The sequence below is a fragment of the Larimichthys crocea genome, chromosome XVII, assembly GCF_000972845.2.
Source record: "Larimichthys crocea isolate SSNF chromosome XVII, L_crocea_2.0, whole genome shotgun sequence".
NCBI classification, from domain to species: Eukaryota; Metazoa; Chordata; class Actinopteri; family Sciaenidae; genus Larimichthys; species Larimichthys crocea.
In genome coordinates, this window is record NC_040027.1 from 19,011,296 (window position 1) to 19,030,427 (window position 19,132).

The following is a 19,132-nucleotide window of genomic DNA, read 5'->3' on the forward strand; positions in this document are numbered from 1 at the left end:
ATTATCTCCTCTTCTCTTGAGTCTTGTGCTTGTGATTCTACTCTGTGCGAGATTCAAGCCAGCAGGGGTGAACAAGGCTCTGCACGCGGGAGACTTGCTTGTACTATGTGTAAGCATGTGACCGACACGTCTACGCCCCCTGATTAGCCGGGGATACAATGCAACCTTATTTAAAAATACACAGTGGAATTCCAGGAGAGCGGTGAAATGTGAGAACCATGAATTATAAATAAAACAGGAGGAGAAAAAACAAGACGCCCACAGACAGTCTCAACGTGTGTGACTTGATGTTTGTGTGTTTGCAGCAACCACTGATGTTACACATTGCCAGTGTCTCTCTATACATACAAAGAAATGAGTCTAGTAGAGAAGCCAGCATAAAACATATACTCTATCCAAAAAAGCCAAACATATAAACACACTATATCCAAACCCAGCTCTGCCGTTTTGCTGCAGCAACACTCCACGGATAGGAGCAATTTAAAGGGGTTATGGCATCATCTCTCCAAGTGTGAAATGTGTAAAATGTACTCATTGCCAGCTATAGCATTTAAGTAGTAACTGCGTGGAAAAACAAACTTCCTGACTTTGAAAAGTTGCATGCCATAAGGAGATATCTAGCAGCACGGTAAAACTAACAACATGATGAAAGCACAGCTCTTCAGCAAATACAACATCACTGCAGTTATTGGCTTACTTCAGCCTTTTGTGTTTGCTTTGTTAGTGTCACATCCTCTAAAACTGTTTAATGTAGTGGGGACACTTTCAGAAAATGCATTTTTCAGACACATGCTACAAAAATAAATAGCTTTCTCGTGGCATTTCTGGAACCATCTGTACTGTCACAATCTTGCAATATTAATGTACGTTTCCACATATGAAAGATGTATATATTTAGGCTGTCCTGGTATAGCTCAGTTCCACTTAAACACAGATTTTAAAGGTAGGAGATCTGGAGCACACAATGATAGTATTCAACACTTCAACCTAAAGCACATCTTCATCAGATTCCTCTCCGACAGCAGGTATGGTTTATTTGTTACATATACACGAATACTGCATTAATAAGGTTAATGATCAGTAAACAACAACATTCACACAGTACCTATAATTACCTGCAATTGCTATCTAGAATGACACATGCACACGTTTTCTGATCTGATGCCCCTGTTGGCGGGACATTTTTCTGGCCTGACACTGCTGATTTGTTCATGTTAAAAGAGAAAAATTGTTGGTTAGAGCCGGGGGAAGATTGTGGTTTTGGTTAAAATAGCAGCTTAGTTATGGTTACGGCTGTAGAAAAATTGTGAAAATCCATCATTTTGCCAAACCACCCAAACCTCCTGCCTCTTCAGTCAGCTCTGATAATCTACTGATTTCCCTAGGAGGGCAGTCAAATACAAAATTTAAAGAGTTTCATTTCACAGAGAAAAAAAAACGTTGTCCTTGGTGTTAAAGTTTCACAGGTTATAACCATCTCCCTGCTTTCTTTAGTATTTTAGTACTATTTAAAAGGCTTAAAACTGATGAACAGTGAAGTCAGGAGCAGTGCAGCGTAGTGAGCAGAGCTCCAGCCTGTGGAAACAGGCCTCAGTGTGGATGACAGGCCTAACGAGCTAAATATAGCCTTCTGGGTTATCTCCTCTGTGGGCGCAGCGAGTCCGTTGTTGCTTCACATTATTTACGTGTCTGTGCGTGCACCCTTTCTCTCTTTCTCTCTCTCTCTCTCTCTCTCTCTTTCATTTCACGCCCCCCCCAACACACACACACACAAACACATCACTATCTCTTTCTCTTGCATTCTGTGTTGCATACGCTCTCCCTCTCGTTTTCTCTCCCTCTCCCTCTCTTGCTCTCTCTCTCTCTCTCTCTCTCTCTCTCTCTCTCTCTCTCATTTCATCCCTTCACTGCATCTTTTTTCATCCTCCATCTCTCCTCTCTGCAATTCTGTCCCCTGGTATCTCTCTTTCCTCATTTCGTGTCTCTCATTCCTTTTCAGCAATTTTTACTCCCTTTCTCTCTCTCTCTCTCTCTCTCTCTCTCTTTTCCTCTGTATCTCTCTCCTGCCTCTATCACTCTCTCACTCTCCTCTTTTATTCTCTTTATCTCTGCCTCCCTTTGTATCCTTCCCTCCCTCCCTCAGCAGCTCCCCGTTTTTTTTTTTTCCCTGTCTGACACTCTCTGAGCCTTTTTTCTCTCAAGCTATCTTTCCCTTTGAGCCTCTCTTTCACCCCCCTCTCATTTTCTCTCCCTCTTTCCCTCCCTCTCATTTCTGAGCCATGCCTATGAAGTAGCATAGCACTGTGTTAGCCAGCTACTACTCCACAGTGAACCCCAGTTCAAATAATACTGCCTGGAGTGCTAACCATCTGCCTTCCTAACCTATATAAAGATGTCATCTGCATCTGCAGCTCCCTGACCTCCTGCCATAGGGAACTGTTAAAGCCTGGTGTTTAACTTAAACCTATAACTGAGGATACTCTATTTCTCCCCCTGTTTACTTTACCAGTGGTCACAAAGGCTGTGACATTTAATATGCACAAAGTTCGATCAAATGTCATCTACTGGCCGTGTCTAAGGAAAGACAGGGAACTGCATCTATGCTGGCATGCCACCCCTCCTATTGTATAAGATCGGGTGGTGAGGATTTGAATGGAGAAGATGGATGTTTGTCTGGGCTGTTTGTTCCACACAGTAACTCAGTGAAACCACAGCTAAAATGGGGAGTGCCTGAGATTAGGGAAGTGGGTGTTTTTGAGAAGTCTGTGGTTTGCAGAGGGTTTTTCTTTGTGTGTGTTCTGCACTGCATCATATTCATGTGCACATGTTTCTTCTTGTATTTTTTTTTCACCACTTTGCATAGTGAGGATATTTTTATGAAATGAGGTCAGTTTGAAAAATCCTTCTGTTTTTAAAGGACGAGTTGAGGGTTGGGGTTTGGGTAGTTTAAGATCCCAAACAAAACCTCAACAAGTTTTTGGCTTTGCAGTTGTATGGATATATTATTATACACTGCATGATTTCGTTAAAGTTGTATTGTGTTTATGCAACTGCCAATTGCCAAGTGCAATAACTTCAAAATGTGATAAAAATGTCCCTGTGTTAGGTTTGTGGATCTGATGAGGGGATTATGTCGTAATTTAGGTGCAAGTATGCAGAAAACTTTTAGCATTTTTGCTGAACAGCAGTTACATTGGTCACAAGTCACAATTTACTTTGAATTTTCCTTCACTGCTCAAGGTTGTCTTGAATCTGTTACTTCAAAGACACCATAATGAGGTGACAAAATGAGTCAGAAACAACAAGTCACCTTGTGTTGTGTGTACTTCTTTTTTTTACTTTAGTGATAAAATTTATCTTTGACATGCTAAAAATGTCGTAACAGGGGCACAAGCGGAAAAGAGTCAACAAACTGACTCTGCTGTGTCAGTCTGTTGTGTCAGTTTGTTACCTAACACTGACCCCCATGATCATACAGTACCAGACCAAGTAAGGTTGCAGGAGCAAAACCTCTGAGTGAACTGAACAAGGTCGTTTTGTTAGAGCTATTCATTTTGTGAAAACTTATAGTCAAGAATGTGTCATGTCTTCCTTCAAAAGTTACATCCTCAAGCTTTAACTACTCTAGTTAATTAGAACTACTACCGTGTTAAGACGTTAGTTAGTATTGTCAGTGTCATCAGGAGTAACAGTTTCAACAGTTTGTTTCATAATCCTATCTGGAGAAATATTTGTGTCATTCTGACAGGTTTTGATGTTATTAGGCATTTATTACAAGAATTAGATTTAGGATTAGTTGGGGCCTCTTTCATAGGAGGTCCTCATAGGAACAGAAGAACAAGGTTGTGTGTGGAATGAATGAATGTGTATATCTGTATCTTCTGTGTGTTTGTGTGTGTATTTTTATCTGTTTATCGTCTGCCTGTCTGTCTGTCTGTGTGCTTCTAGACTATATCCATTTGTCTGTTTCCCTGTCTGTCTGCTCTCTTTTCTCTCACACACTCTATTTGTCAGTCTATCTGCCCGTCTCTCTCTATCTATCTATCCATCTGTGTGTCTATCTAGCTTACGGTCCTGATCCTGCCTGCTCTCCCAGGTTTATGAAATGCGAGCAGCTTAGCAGATGGTGCATATCGTATTCTGGTCGGCTCTGTGTGGGTTTTGTACCACAGACGAAGGCTTACGATACATGTGAGCCTTTAGTCGCACAGACACACCGACACAGAGGGAGCTCAGGCTGTTAGCGCACGAGAGAAAACAGAGAGAGGAAGAAGAGGCAGAGAAACAGACTGAGGAAGATAGAAGGCCTGAGGGAGGAAAGAAATGGGGAGAGACATGGAAAAGAGTATGTCTGAGAGCGAGATATGAGAGAGCAAGATGAATAGCAGACAGAAAACATATAATACTTGTGATGGTAATGGTTTGTACAACTTGTGGAAATCTTAAACTGTATTCCAGATATTCAAGATCATGTACTACTGCAAATAACGTCTTTCAAAGCAAATAATGACAAGATATTAATCATGGTACACTTGCATGTTTTCGACCAACTGCAAGATGGAAGTTATTTCTATATGGATTAAAAGTATAACCTGTTTGTGCAATATGTCTATTGCCTTGCCATTCTTTTTTGTGGTATCGACAACCTATTGATGTAAATGAAATGAGAAAATAAAGCAGAGAGGTGACAGAGAGATAAAGACATCTTGAGAGAAATAATGAGAGGAACACGGGTAGAACAACAGAGAAAAACAGAGCTTTTACTCCTAAATGACATAAACTCTGAACAACATCAATCCAGCTAATCAAAAGAACAGATACAATTCCCCTGATTGTAATTCCTATACAAGAACCCATCAGACTCTTTTCAGAGTTTCTGAGTGGCTCAGTCAGACCAGCAAATCACCGTACAGCTCTGGTAAAGACCTGATTGGACTCACCATGATGTAGTGCCTCTGCATTTCGGTCTTCTCACTGGCCAGCTTCTCACACTCCAGTTTCAGGCTGCACAAGGATGAAAAAGGACACACACACACACATACATATATACGGATTAAATTGTGTATTTGCATCAGCTGAAATGAATGAGTAATTTTCACAGGACTTTGCAGAGGTCAAACATAGTTTAAGGCCATCTGAGGATACCCAAAAAAAAGATTCTCAGTCACATGGTCGGGCTACCTATTACTGCTGAAAGCGACACTGAGAAATATCGCCTTCATGGTAGCAAGTGCCAGCAGGGTGTGTTTTATTCACTGCTGTAATTCACACCTCCATGTGTGTAGGAGTGTGTCTAGTTATGTATCATGTGTGTGTGTTTATGTTCAAGTCCAGCAGGTCAAAAGTGCTTTGAAATGTGTTTCAAATGCACTGCTTTGGTCAATAATTGATGGAATAAAGACACAGCCTTGCAAATGTAAACTTCTCTACAGGTACATTATTAACATGGACCTGTTCTGAACTGCCAGAAAATATTGTTTAAGAGCCACTTTATTAAGCTACTATTCAACAAAGGTGAAGCGTACATTCATATTGACGTGCTGGTAACTTATTTCCACTAATCGTGTAAACATTTGTAGCACACATGGATAGATTTGTAGCTGTTTGCATCTTTGTGTGTGTTTGTGTGTGTGTGTGCATGTGTCACTGCGATCCACCAGGTCAACGTCCAGCAGTAAAGTGATGTTGCTGTATCGCAGCAGGCTGTTCAGCCTGCCCGCTGAGGTGTGAGCAAGAGGCTGGATGTTTTAACCTATGATAGTTTATCTCTCTCTTAGCCAAGGTCACTTCTGGTCAGCCATATGATAATGTGGCCACCAGCTGTAGGAAAACAACAAATATGTTGGAAACTATAATTCCTTCAATTATATTGTAGATGTACTGTAAATGGAAGATAAAGGAATCTGTTCATTTAATTCTATTATCATAAAAGAAACTGGAAATCTGTCATCTTTTCCTGGATTTAGGCAAAGATGACGAGTTTGAAAAGTGTGTAAAGCTCTGACTGTTCACTATGAAGGGCTACAACTCCCTATCAGTCTCCAATATTTTTCACGTTCAGTGTGGTAATAAAGATTAAAGGACAGCACTTGCACGCTGTCATATTATCTTTACTGGTTCATATATTCAAGAATTCAACACCCACTTTCACTGAAATGAATTACAATGTGTTGTTTCTAAAACTGTTTGTGTAGAGACTTACCATATACAAAAAGTGTGTAAGAGTAATTCTTAAAACCATTCATAACAGTTTAGAAATAATATGTTAACCACAAACATTTACGGCATGAATTTCTACTCGTAAATACAACGTAATATTGAGTTTGTACCTGTGATACTGCGCCTGGAGGAACTGGAATTCCTCCTTGATACGGTCCAGAGTTTCCAGGACTGTAAACTTGAAAGACTGGCCAGGCTGCAAGGGGACCTGCGCGGGAAAAAGAGAAAGAGAATAAGAGAAAGGCAGGATGAAAAACAGATACTGAGGTGTGTGTGTGCGTGTATGTTTGCGTGTGTGCATGTGCGTGCGTGCGCGCACCTGCTCAAGAACAGAGATTGTACGCATTGTGCCTGTAATGTATTTGTGTAGGCACATGTGCACCTATATGCACCATATAAGTTTAAGTGTGTGTGCATGCAAGCACGTGTGTGAGTGCGTGTGTGTGTGTGAGAACCTGTGCGTGTGAGAGTGTGTGTGTCAGGGAGCAAGGCAAGGGGAGAAAAAAAGCCAAGATGAAAGTGAGAGGGAAGGTCACTTCCCCTTCCCACACATCATAAAGCCGTGTCCTCTCTCTCTCTCTGTTCTCCTCCTCCTCTAATGACTCTGCCTCCTTCCCTCCACTGCCTCTATCCTTTCTTCCTCTCCTCTCCCTCTCCCTCGCTTCCACATTAGCATCCTCTCCACTCTGCCAGGTTGCTAATGTATTCCAGCCTACAAAGAGCTGAGAAGGGAGGAAACGTCAAATGAATAACTTATAGGGAATCACGGCACCGTCTCTCACCTGCTAAAAGCTAAAGAAAGCCCAACAAAACAAGCATCTCCCGGGGGTCCACCCACCACCACCACGTACACCCCTCCATGTCTGTCTAAAGCGCTTTCGACAGCCTCCTTCTGCCATGGTCTTCATGAAGTTTAGGAAACAAGGGCATTGTAGATGTTTTTGGTTGGGGGAGGCGGCTTAGTTTGTAGTCAGGCAAATTTAGAGTAGTATCTAAAAAGACACCGATGTTTTTGCATTCATAACTCTTTTTCTACTAAAAAAATATATAATTGGACTGGCTGATTTTCCCTGCACTGCTATTATCCTGGGGAAGGCACAGTCTAGATGTCTCCGCCACTTCTTATCACCTGTCAGTGATCTGCCTCAACAGTATGGAGTATTGAGGATCACACTATCCCGCCTAGATACCACCTTCCTGTGGTGCTCTGACGCCGCTGGTGCAGAGACAAGGACACCTCATCAGCCTCATCCCACCCTGCAAATGTTGCCCACTGTGTAGATAAGTGCACCCAGCCGTACCTGAAGCACCACAGCTGGGGACTGAACCCAGATCTTCACAGTGGCAGGCGAGTGATTCTTCCTCTGTGCCACCTGCATAACCTATACCAGGATGGAGGAAAAGGCGCCGGCCAGGACGTAACATCTGACACTGATTTCAGCTGATGAAATGTTAAAACATTTCTTTTATTCAGTGTGTAATGGCTAGAATTAGAGAATGTTAGAATCACTTTAGGCCTACAACAATGATACGTAATACATTAAATAAAAGACCATTATTTATCTCCATATAAGCCACTGGAGAGGGGCTAAAGAGTTACATGTGGTGCTGGAGCCGCAGGTTGCTTCCCCCTGACCTACACCCATCTTTTTATACTAAATTAGAAAACTGATGCAGCGAGCAGAGAAAACGGAGCTAATCTAAACCTTTAAAATTTACTGATATCATGTTACATTGGCTACTGTGGTCCGCAAACTATACCTTAGATTTTCTTTCAGTTTAATGTGTCCTGTCTATGTCCTTCACATGTTTTGGTTGGCATGGATGCACTCTTACAGTTTTATAATACCTCTGATGATACTGTGACCTTTAGTCCAGTACCTAAAGTCATAAAACATATGGAGTGTGTCTTATTTTAACCATAAATCCATCCATCCAGCCATTTGTTCATCTGTTAACATATCCATCCATCCGTTAGTCCATCCAAACTGAACAACACGGTGCAGTCACTACAGCTGGGTGGTTATCGGCCTGTAGCTACGGCTAAAAGATTGGCGGTTTCAGTGGCGGGGCTTCATTAGTCTAGACAAGCACAATTCAATTAGATTTCAATTAGTCCGACGATGGAGGTCAGAGACGCGGTGGGTTCCCCAGTAATTAATCCACGGAGTCGAGCTGAGCTGAGCTAAACTGAGCTGAGGCAGGCATAGCAGGGACATCTAGATGGCTGGATGGGCAAAACACACACAACCCCTCTGGGTGTGCGTGTGTGTGTGTGGGAGGGAGGCGTGGAGGGGGTGGGTGGGATAGATGGGAAGGGGGGTGCCTGCCAACAGATCCCCACTGACCTTGATTCACACCACACACACACTCAGCAGGGAAGGGGAGGAAGGGGTTTGATAGTGATCTGGCACACACAAAAAAAAACCCACAAACACACACTACTGCACATGCAGATTCACATGGGCACGCAGACAAACACACAAACCCACTGTGGGATAGGATGGAGGGATGGATTGACGAGCGGGAAAAGAGGTGGAGGAGAGATGGATACTCATCTGACAGACAGAGGGATGGATGGACTGAGGGATGGAGGGAGTGATAGACTGGTCTGACAACCTTACAGAGGAATGAAAGAACGAACAGAAAGACAGATGATGAAAGAGCAACGTGGCTGCTGACTGAGAGAGATAGCCAGCCATTCATCCATCTGACACCAAGGGGATGGGAAGAAAACGAAGAGACAGCGAGAGAGAACTGATAGAGGAGGAGGAGAGAGAGCTGCTGTCTTTGCTGTAGTCAAAAGAGACGAGTCGCTCTATCCTGTGCACTGTCCATCGGTCTGTGGTAATACTGCTCCGACCATCTGCTGCCATAAACACATGAACACACAGACACACACTCATGCGGATGCACACAGACAAAGTGCTGCTGGAGGGTTACATCAGCACCACTAAGTCGTATAACAAAGCCCATAGTCACAGATCAGACTTCTACAAGAGATCCGCGAGAGACAACCGCCACCGTCAGTGTCAACATGGCGTCCTCAGTGGCACGCTGATGAGAGCGATTTGACTTTTTTTTTTCATCTGGTGGACAAAAAGTCCAAAATGTCTTCCTTTTGAATTGCCAGTTGCACATTTTTGAATGAATTTCATGGACCCCAGAGCTATAAAACTTCTTATGAGCAAAAAGGAAATGAAAAATACACACACCAAAAAAAAAAAGAAGAGAGAAACGTTCTTAAGGTCCTCAGGCAAGAGGAGAAATATTCTCTGCATGTGCTGAGCTCTGCCTGTCAGGATAAAGAGACAAGCATGGATGGAAAGCTGGTTATCAAATGAGTTCATGCTTATTATTAATAATAGGAGACTTAATGTGATGCTCAAGGACACTTCAGCAGGTAAAAGCAGCACTGAGCTATATACAGGTGCATCTTTTACAGAGATGGAGGCATCATCAAGTCATGCTGTATGTACACCAGAGCAAAAATTTGTTGTTCAAGTGTGAGTGTGTGTATGTGTGTTTGGTCTCTCCTGTATTGTGACAGATGGCGGCCCAGACTGTTAGGGGTCCAATAGCGCGTCATGAAGGGCCGAAAAACAGCCTACTGCCTGTGTTTTCATGTGTATGTATGTGTGTGTGTGTGTGTGTGTGTGTGTGTGTGTGTGTGTGTGTGTGTGTGTGTGTGTGTCTGAGCAGCCAGCATAGGGGATCCTGAAACCCAAAACTGATCCGGTTAATCTAGGAGGTGGAGGTGGAGGTGGAGGGGTGGGGTTGGAGGAGGGGTGGGGTGGGATTCAGTTGCGCGCAAACAAACACTCCGCACACACAGACACCATGTGGGACAGCAGTCAATCACAATTTGGTCAAGCTGGCACGGGCAAGCAGAGAATTAGGAGGGATTATCTATGGTGGTGGAGGGAGAGAGAGGTGGGGAGTCGGAGGGTGAAGCCGAACGCGCTGTATCACATAACAGGGCGGAGGTGGGACCCACTGGTCTTAACTATCGCCTGTCTGTCAGTGTCTGTCTGCCTGTGTGTTCAACTGGCTGTCAGTCTGTCAAGAGTTTGATTGTACGACTTGATTAAGTAGCAGTACAGAGGGATGTGATAACATGCAAACACATTGATATGATAATACGATGAAATGACAACAGATATCAGATGACCAAAAGAAAACAACCTTTTTTTGGCTTTTGCGTCATCGTTATGGCCACTTCAGACACAACGCGACAACCACAACATTGCGCTCTGAAGCCCATTATTTCCAATGGCTTGCACAGTTTTGTTTTTTTTCTACTTGAGTAATGCGTTGCAACACAACACAGAGTTCAATCAAGTTGAACTTTGGGCAAAGAGTTTACTGAACCAGCAGTGAACGCACCATGAATCACCATTATGTCTGAAAGGGTCGCAGCTATGTAGGACAAAGCAAACTAGTCAGTACAATGTGTTATAGCTCGACTGATCTCAAACATATCCCTTGGCATTTTTTCGTGAATTATCAGCCAACATACACTCCCTATTGTTAGGACACCCAGTTAGCTCAGTAGAGGTAGAGAAAGGTCAGTCCTTGCCGCATCGGCCCAGGGTTTAAATCTGACCTGCTGCCCTTTGCTGCATGTCATTCTCCCACTCTCCTCTTTCACGTCACTCTTCAACTGTCTCTATCCAATAAATATCCTACGAAGCATGAAAAGCCTGAAAAAGTATCTTTAAAAAAAAAAAAGTACACTCAGTTGCCAGTTGATTAGAGACAGCTAAAACTACTGATGTCTAGTACAAAAGTCTTGCAATACTTCATGAACACCGATATATCTGTGATGCGATCCGATGAACCTTATTTCTGGTATCAATATAAGACGTTGCAGGTGGAAGTGCTCAGACAGCACTCTGCTTGAAATTAACTTGTTTATCCCAAATTTCTAACAAAACATTTTAACCTGGAGAATCGCTTCCTTGCTCCAATTAGCACCAGTAAATGACGTGGGAACAATCTTGCTGTTTGACTTCATCTAGTTATTTCCAGTCACACTTCAGTTTCTCTCCCTATTCTGTCTGAATATCAGGTCAGTCTGGTTCTATCTGTCTCTGTGTCAGTCTCTCTGTCTGTTTGTCTGGCTGTCCGTCACATGGAAGTCTTCTGTTCAAGCAGCTGCTTGTTTTTTCACCACTGGCAGCAACTGTATGAGAGAGACAGCGACTGCAAAACAGATGCAGGTCTGGGAGTGATTGGAAAGGGAGTGATTCTATCTGTCTTCTCCGTCTATCTGTTTAGCCCCTGGCACACTTTGTACCAACGCATGAGTATTCAGACAGTATAAGCAGGCATGCCTATGCATGGATGCATTCATTCAAACAAAAACACCCACAAACAAAACATTTTCTCTTTCTTGAGCCCTTTCCCTTGCTGCTCCATCTCATTCATCCCTCCCTTTTCTCTCTCTTCGTTCTTTACTTCTCCTCCTTAGACCCTTTGTTCTTCTTTTTGCCAGTGCGTCTCTGAGACAAGCAGAGACACATTCAGATAGCGCATGAAATAATAATTGGCTGGTGAAATATTTAGGAAAAAGGCACATGAATAGATGAGAAATACCAAGTGTGGCAGAGGAGTGTCAGTGCCCCTTGTGTACATCTGTGTGTGCGTGTGTGTGTGTGTGTGTCTGCTGAAGTGAGCATTAGTGAACATAAGCAACAGCTCATTGGTTTGGACTGTGTGTGGATGAAAGACTGGAGAAGAGCTTCAGGGAAGAATGGAAATAAAACGTACATATCAGCCATCTTTTTTACGGCACCCTCACATTTACCTCTTTCTTTCTTTCTGACACCACTGCCTGCACCACTCAAAGGTTTTGATTACTTACAGAGAGCCACGCTGCTGGCTTCCCAACAAAAGAGAGCTCATTTAGAATTAGTGATCCTCTAGTTGTGCTGCAAACCAGTGAATCTTTACCACTCACTCATTCAGTCTGCAAGCCAGTCAGTCATTCAGTCAATTAACAAGCCACCACTCAGTCAGTCAGTCATCCAGCTAGCCAAACAAAAGTAACATCAGTCAGTCAGTCCGGTGGTTAACAAGTCATAGAGTTAGTCAGTCAATGCAGAAGCTCACCAGTCAGCCACAAAGCCAGCGGTGGATTACAAATCAGGGAAAGACTGGCAGCCAAAAGAGTCTCTGGACTCCATCCAAGCTTCGCTCTGATCATTTCTTTTAATGACAAAGAGAAGAACACAGAACACAGGATTTGAGGATAGGAAATGGCCCGTTTTCCTTTTCAAATGAAAGAGCAGACTTAATCTGGGTGGCTGATGATGAAGTTGTTGGTAGCTTGTATGAATTGCTGCTTGTGCTGTGGGGCGTCTCACTGCAGCCGTATTGTTGTTACTTGACTTTTTGCCATTTTACGGGGTTGACTTTGAAATGCTGTAGGAAATTAAATGTAAACAAGATGAAGACAAAAGGAAAGGAGGGGAGAATGTCATCTGTGGGAGGTGACAGCAATCCGCTGTGCTGTTTACCATACATGCCTTTCATTACAGCCACAAATGTTGGGGAAAAACAAACTGTCTGACACAGCTAGATGCCCCAAAAAAAAAGGTTCCAGTGTGCCAGAAAGCAAACAGTCTCCACATCCACATTAGCAAGCACACAATCCAACACCTAATAATAAGTAGTTAAGCATGTCCTGCCACTGCAGCTACAAAATTAACTCACAAATTCCATCTCATGCACATCAAAATCCAACTTTGGGTCACACAAACACTCTTATTGTGGCTCTGCCCTCATTAATGGAGCATATGTGATTTCTGTGGCCACATATTTGGCACTGGTTTATTTACTTGGCTGTAAAAATAAAGTGTTACCCTACTCACGGCCAAAGGAGAAGGAAGCCTCCCCATGCACACACACAATTATACATTTTCCTACTCAGAATGTACCACACACACACACACACACACACACACACACACACGGATACACTTGTGTCGTCAGTTCTTCTTCAGCATTTCTTTTCCTCTTCATTCCTCAATGCACTCACACACACACACACAGCTGATAATAATTCAAAAGAAGCTCTATGGTCATGAGAATTGCCATGAAAAGTGACTGAATCATGTCCACTTATGATTTAATAATAATAATAATCACAGCAGATTTGATATAAGACTGCTGCAACTGAGGGATAACAATCGACACCTTCAGTGGAGCCAAGTTCAACTTCCCCTCCTTTTCTCTTTCACACACTTGCTGGATAAACTCTGTCTGATCTTCATCCTCTAGACATCAGCCACCATAACTCTTCAGTCTGGGGAAAATTTTATAGTACACACACACACACAAACTCACACAGTGCGACAGCTTTAAGAGTAGACTCACACAACGGCCAGACCTTTCTAGACTCTGGAGTTTTAAGTAAACATGAGAGAGTGCGACAGAAACCTGCACGATTGTTTGTAAGGGTGAATGTACTGTGTGTGTAGAATTTAGTTAAATACACATGTGTGTGCATGTGAGTGTGAGTCTAATCAGTCCTGTTTGCAGGCTTGCAGCTATAGACATCTTTCTTAACCATGAAAACACAGTAAATCTTCTCTCTCGCTCTCACTCTCTCTCACTGGGGTGTGGCAGCCAATCAAGGTCTTGTACATTCACAGCAACAGTCGAGGTCGAACTGGAACATTATTTATTGTTATTGTTGTTGGCACACAGTGCACACAGTGTGCACACACACACACACACACACACACACAGACATGCACAAACCAACACTGCTCCCCTTTCCCATTCCTCCAAACACACACACACAAACACTTTTACAGGAACACAAGGACAAATACAAACACCTACATGGTACACACACACACACACACACACACACACCAACATATACATGTAATTACACACAAAGACTCTTAACACTAAAGAGCAAAAGGTACACATAAAACAAAAGCTGAAGCTCATGCACGAGGTGCACACACATATAAGTCAACAAACATGGCACCACACACACACACACACACACACACACACACACTGTTAATACAAAAAATGCGTAAGCTCACAAAGCACTAAAGAGACACACATAAAGAGTCAAACACATGGCAAATGCACACATTAAGCAAAAACACACAATGACACATCTCAAATATATCCACGCACACACGCACACAAACACATTCACACAGTTGTGATAACGCTTGCCACAAAAATCCAGTGGAACCAATTACAGCTTTGCTCGCCTGGCAAAGCAGCCCTCGGTTTTAACCTTTTCCTGCCAGAGAGCGACGAGAACAAAGTCGGATTCTCGGATAAAAAAAATAAATAAATAAAAACACCGCCCGAGTCTTGGATGCACCTTTTATCTATTTATACTGAAGACACCTTCTTTATCGTTTCTAAAAGCGACACAAGGTGGGGTTGAGAGGAGCGGCATTCAAGACGTCTCTGTCCTGTCTGACAGGAAGTAGATCATCATGTTTGACTGACACCAGTAAGGGTACAGCATGCACGCTGAGTGACCAGAGGCAAGCCCGTTCACTGGGAAGCCACTTAAGTAACAGATGCGTATTCAAAGTTTAGATTTTGACTACACATCACATCTATGTTACATTACTGCTTACTATTTTAACTCAAATTATTATATTCAAGCTGGTTTCCTTAATTTTAAAGTAGCCAGTCAACTTAATTATGGTATGAAAATTAAATTCTATGTTTGCTTCACTAACGGTGAACAATTCATCACTCCTACTTTTCTGTCAGTTACATTTTTTATCTCGCTGTAATGCAGTTGCAAGAGGAGACTTAAAAAAAAGAAAAAGAAACCTGTCACTGTTGGTGCAATCAAGAATGAGCTGACATCTGAGGTTTGACTGCTGAAACGCACAATGCACCAAAGCTCATATTGCCCTTCTCACATCATCCAAGTGTGCTTACGGTTTGGCTTCTGATTCTGTTTTCTGGCAACATACATCAGCTCTTTAAGGCAATGCTTTCTAGCAGCCAACTATGATTTTGGAAATATTGGATCTTCCTTGAATGCACAAGAAAGGAGAGTTTTTTTTTACAGGGGTTATATTCCAGCTGTGTGTGTGTGGGGGGGGAAAGAAAGTGTTCTGAGTGTATCAGGACATACACACATGTATGTAAATGTACATGCAGATCTACGCAGAAACACAGTCTGTAACCACAAACACACACACGCACGCACACACAACTGTTCTTTGCGCCCTCACACCTCTCCACAGATCACATTTCATAGCAACACCAGAAATAAAAGTTCCACTGGCAAAGGAGGGCTGCAGAGGAAGGAGAGAGGAAAAAGACAGAGGGGGAGAAAAACAGAGGAGAGACAGAAGGAGAGAGACAGAGGCTATCGATCGGTTGGAGTTGGCTCAATCTGGGATTGAACTTTATCACAAACGCAGAGCTTCGCAGCAGGAAGCTCTCTGATACGCCTCTAAAGGAGAGAGCAGAGAAATGTTCACACTCTATTTTTCCTTTGCATCTCTCATTCATTTTCATTTCTCTTTCCACCCCCGGCCGTGCCTTTTTAAAGAATTCTTTCTCACTTCTTTTTTCCTCCTTTCTTGGCTCTTACATCTTTCACTTTCTCCCTTTGTTTTTCACTTCTCTTTTTCTTTCTCTTTCTCTCTCTCTCTCTCTCCCCTTCTATTCCAGCGGCTGGCTTATTAGCATTCTCTCTGTACATATAATTGATTCCTCATGCCTTCCTCTTGTGAAAATGTCATTCATAATTCTGTGTGATAGCTAGCTGGCTGGCTTGCTGGCTGACTGAGTGGTTGGCTGTCTGTCTGGCTGGCTGGTTGGCTGCGAGGCAAAGTGGCCACTGACCCATTTGTACCAGATACAAAGAAACCGACAACCAAATCTGATTATAGCAACCGGACCGGGGCCACGGTGAAACGAATGGCCTAAGCCAGACTGAGCCTAAGCTGTCATTCATCCTTCTGTGCTTTTTACTCTATGTATTTAACCTTTATTTTAGCCTGGCAGGTGAATTAGCAGCACATTCTCACTGCTGATGAAGGGTGAAACTGAAAGAGGGAAGGAACTTTAAGGAGGCATTAAAGGGGAAGTGCTTATGCACTCATGACCTTTCTTAGTAGTAATGGAAATCAATTAAGTAGAATTTAACTATCAATTAAATGGTGTGTGTGTGTGTGTGTGTGTGTGTGTGTGTGTGTGTGTGTGTGTGTGTGTGCACACAAGTGTTTGCTTAGCAACAAAAATGAGCAAATGAACAGCTGATCGTTGAACTGACCAATTTACACACACAAACACACACATCAATATAGACAGATCTACTCTCTCACACACACACACACACGTCGCCACACATGCACAGACCTAAAGACACACTAATGGGCAGCACACATACATAGACACGCGTACGTTCACACAAGCTGACAAGTGCAGATTCACTTATATGCCACCTACACAGCTAACCATCAACAAGATCTCAAAGGCACCTGGTTGTAGCTGACAGAGAGGGTGTGTGTCTGACTTTGTGTGTGTGTGTGTGTGTGTGTGTAGGTGTGTGTGTGTGTGTGCATAACAGGGAATCTCTTAGCCCAGACACCCCCTCCCGCCCCACATGTCTCACTCCTCATGTTACAGTACAGTCCCTATAACTAAACAAGAGAAAGGGACAACAGAGAGCAGCTGAAAAAAAGACAGACAGATAAAGACAAGAAGAGACCAAGAAGAAGCGGTAAGACATAAGGAGGGACACACGAGGAGACAAGAGGACAGAGGCAGATAGAAGTGACAAGGCAAATCTGAGGCATAAAAAAAGCGACAGAGAGAGAGAGAGACTGGAGTTGAGAGACAAGACATAGAGAGATGATAGAGAAAGAGTCCGACAGACAGGAGAAAGAGACATAAGGAGGTACTTACCGGATGCCTGCCCTGAGGGTACATGATCCCAGGAGAGGAGAGGCTGCCAGTCCGTTTGATGGCCAGGTTAGTCCCCTGGCCCTCCACTCCTCTGCCCTCCACCGGTTACTCAGCCACACACACACAAACACACAAAACACCCCCCAACACACACACACACTCTTACACTCTCACACACTCACTAAGTCCAGTCCCTGCTCCTTAGCTGGGTTGAGCACAGCAGTCTTTACTCTTCCAGAGTCTCCTGGTTTTCTTCGTGGCTCTTCTTCTTCTCTCCGGTCTTCTAGGGCGAATTCCTGTTGACACACAACTGAAGAGCACTCAATCCGTCGGTTGGTTTATCCAACGATGTCATGATAAAACGAAGCGCCAGACTTTACCTCCTCCTCCTCCTCCTCCTCCTTCTTCTTCTTCTTTTCCCAGTGTAACCAAAGTCTCAGTTTTTCCTCCTCTCCTATTCTCTCCACCTCCTCGTCTTCTTCTCAGTGTCTTTTCCTCACCCTGTGATCAGTCAAGGTCCACACATAGTGACATGACACAGAGCATTTCATCCAGGCAGGCTCCTTCTCCTTCTTCTCCTCCACCACCTCCTCCTCTTCCTCCTCCTCCTCCTACTCCAACTCCACCTCTCCCCGTGCCCCCTTCACCCGGCCGTCCAATGGCGAAACACACAAACATAAACACACACTCAGCCTGCGTCCAAACAGTCTTCTCCTCTGCTTTTTTCCTCCTTTTCACCCTCTCTCTCTCTGACACACTGGAGCCTCTGCCTTGACTGCTGCTGCCGCAGAAAAGAAAAAACAGGGATAAGAAGGAGGAGAAGAAGAAGAAGAAGAAGAAGGAGGAGAGAGGGAGGGGGGATGAGAGAGAGAGAGAGAGAGAGAGAGAGAGAGAAAGAGAGAGAGAGAGAGAGCTTTGTTTTTAATCTAAATGTGGAAAAAAACGCAAGAGGAAAGCAGGAAAGAACAGCAGGTCAGTGGAGGATCCAGCGGGCTTTTCAGCAGCAAGCCCTAGACTGTAATATATTGTGCCTGTTGGCTTCAACACAAACACGACAGGCTGCTAAAGCTCCTCTTAAGGTGGAACTGAGTAGATAGAGACACAGAGTCACACAGATAGAGGCAGAGGGAGGAGAGAGAGGCAAAGAGAGAGATGGATTCCTTTTCAGTTGTGGTCAGACAGACAAAGCAATCAGTCATGCACAAAGACTCAGGCTCAAACTGATATGAATCGAGATTCACACACACAAACACTCCGGCACTCATACACAAATTCATGACAGCTATGTGGACACACTTGTTAGGCAGCACACACACACACACACACCATAGTTGCACATACACACACATAACAGTTACTCTGAGTGATAAGTTTATTACTCAGTTTACACGTTGCATTAAAAAGTGTCTCGGATGATTGGACAGCTATCCAGTCATGCTTAATCGCGTATAAATCCAGGTGTAAACAACACACACACACTGACGTTAGCCACTGATCCGATTGCCTGGGCGTCCTCAGGAAGTGGTGTCACAGACGCATTGCATCCAGATGTTTGCCAAGTGTAAATACATCACCATGTTCAACCACATGCATCAACTCATAGCTCCTTCAAAAACAGAAAAACTTCAGGAAAGGAACATCACCCCCAGTTACTCCGATTGATGTCCGGTCCAAGTCTACAGTACATGACACATCATCACCACAAAGTAGGAGAAAGAAAACTTGTATGTGTGTTTTGTTTGCATGGATTTTAGCATAGATTGTTTTAGTTTAAAACCACATCAAACAGCTGTTTATGTATAAAAACGCCACAATGTATCCTGGTCGTCGTAACAACTCAGCTACACAGAGAGCAATTATTACAAACATTAACAAGTAACCGTGATCTGGTAATCAAGTAACTTCAGCTCATATCAACCAGCAATGAAATCTCAGTTGCAATAACCAGATTGGTTAATTAGTAATTAACACACAGGCTGCATAATTTCCCATT

At 43.4% G+C, this 19,132-nt stretch overlaps 1 protein-coding gene across 2 annotated transcripts in view; it reads right to left on the bottom strand.

Annotated features, from left to right (window-relative positions):
* tle2b (TLE family member 2, transcriptional corepressor b) overlaps positions 1–18,162 on the bottom strand; it is a 73,061-nt gene extending 54,899 nt beyond the window's left edge. For both annotated transcript variants that reach the window (XM_019274356.2, XM_019274355.2), the window contains exons 1-3: positions 17,140–18,162; positions 6,330–6,427; positions 4,941–5,004 (exon numbers count right to left, since the gene is read on the bottom strand). In XM_019274356.2, coding sequence (XP_019129901.2) covers positions 4,941–5,004; positions 6,330–6,427; positions 17,140–17,163 — 186 coding nt within the window. In that variant the 5' untranslated portion in view covers positions 17,164–18,162. The remainder of the gene's footprint in view (positions 1–4,940; positions 5,005–6,329; positions 6,428–17,139) is intronic.
* Positions 18,163–19,132: the final 970 nt, after the last annotated feature.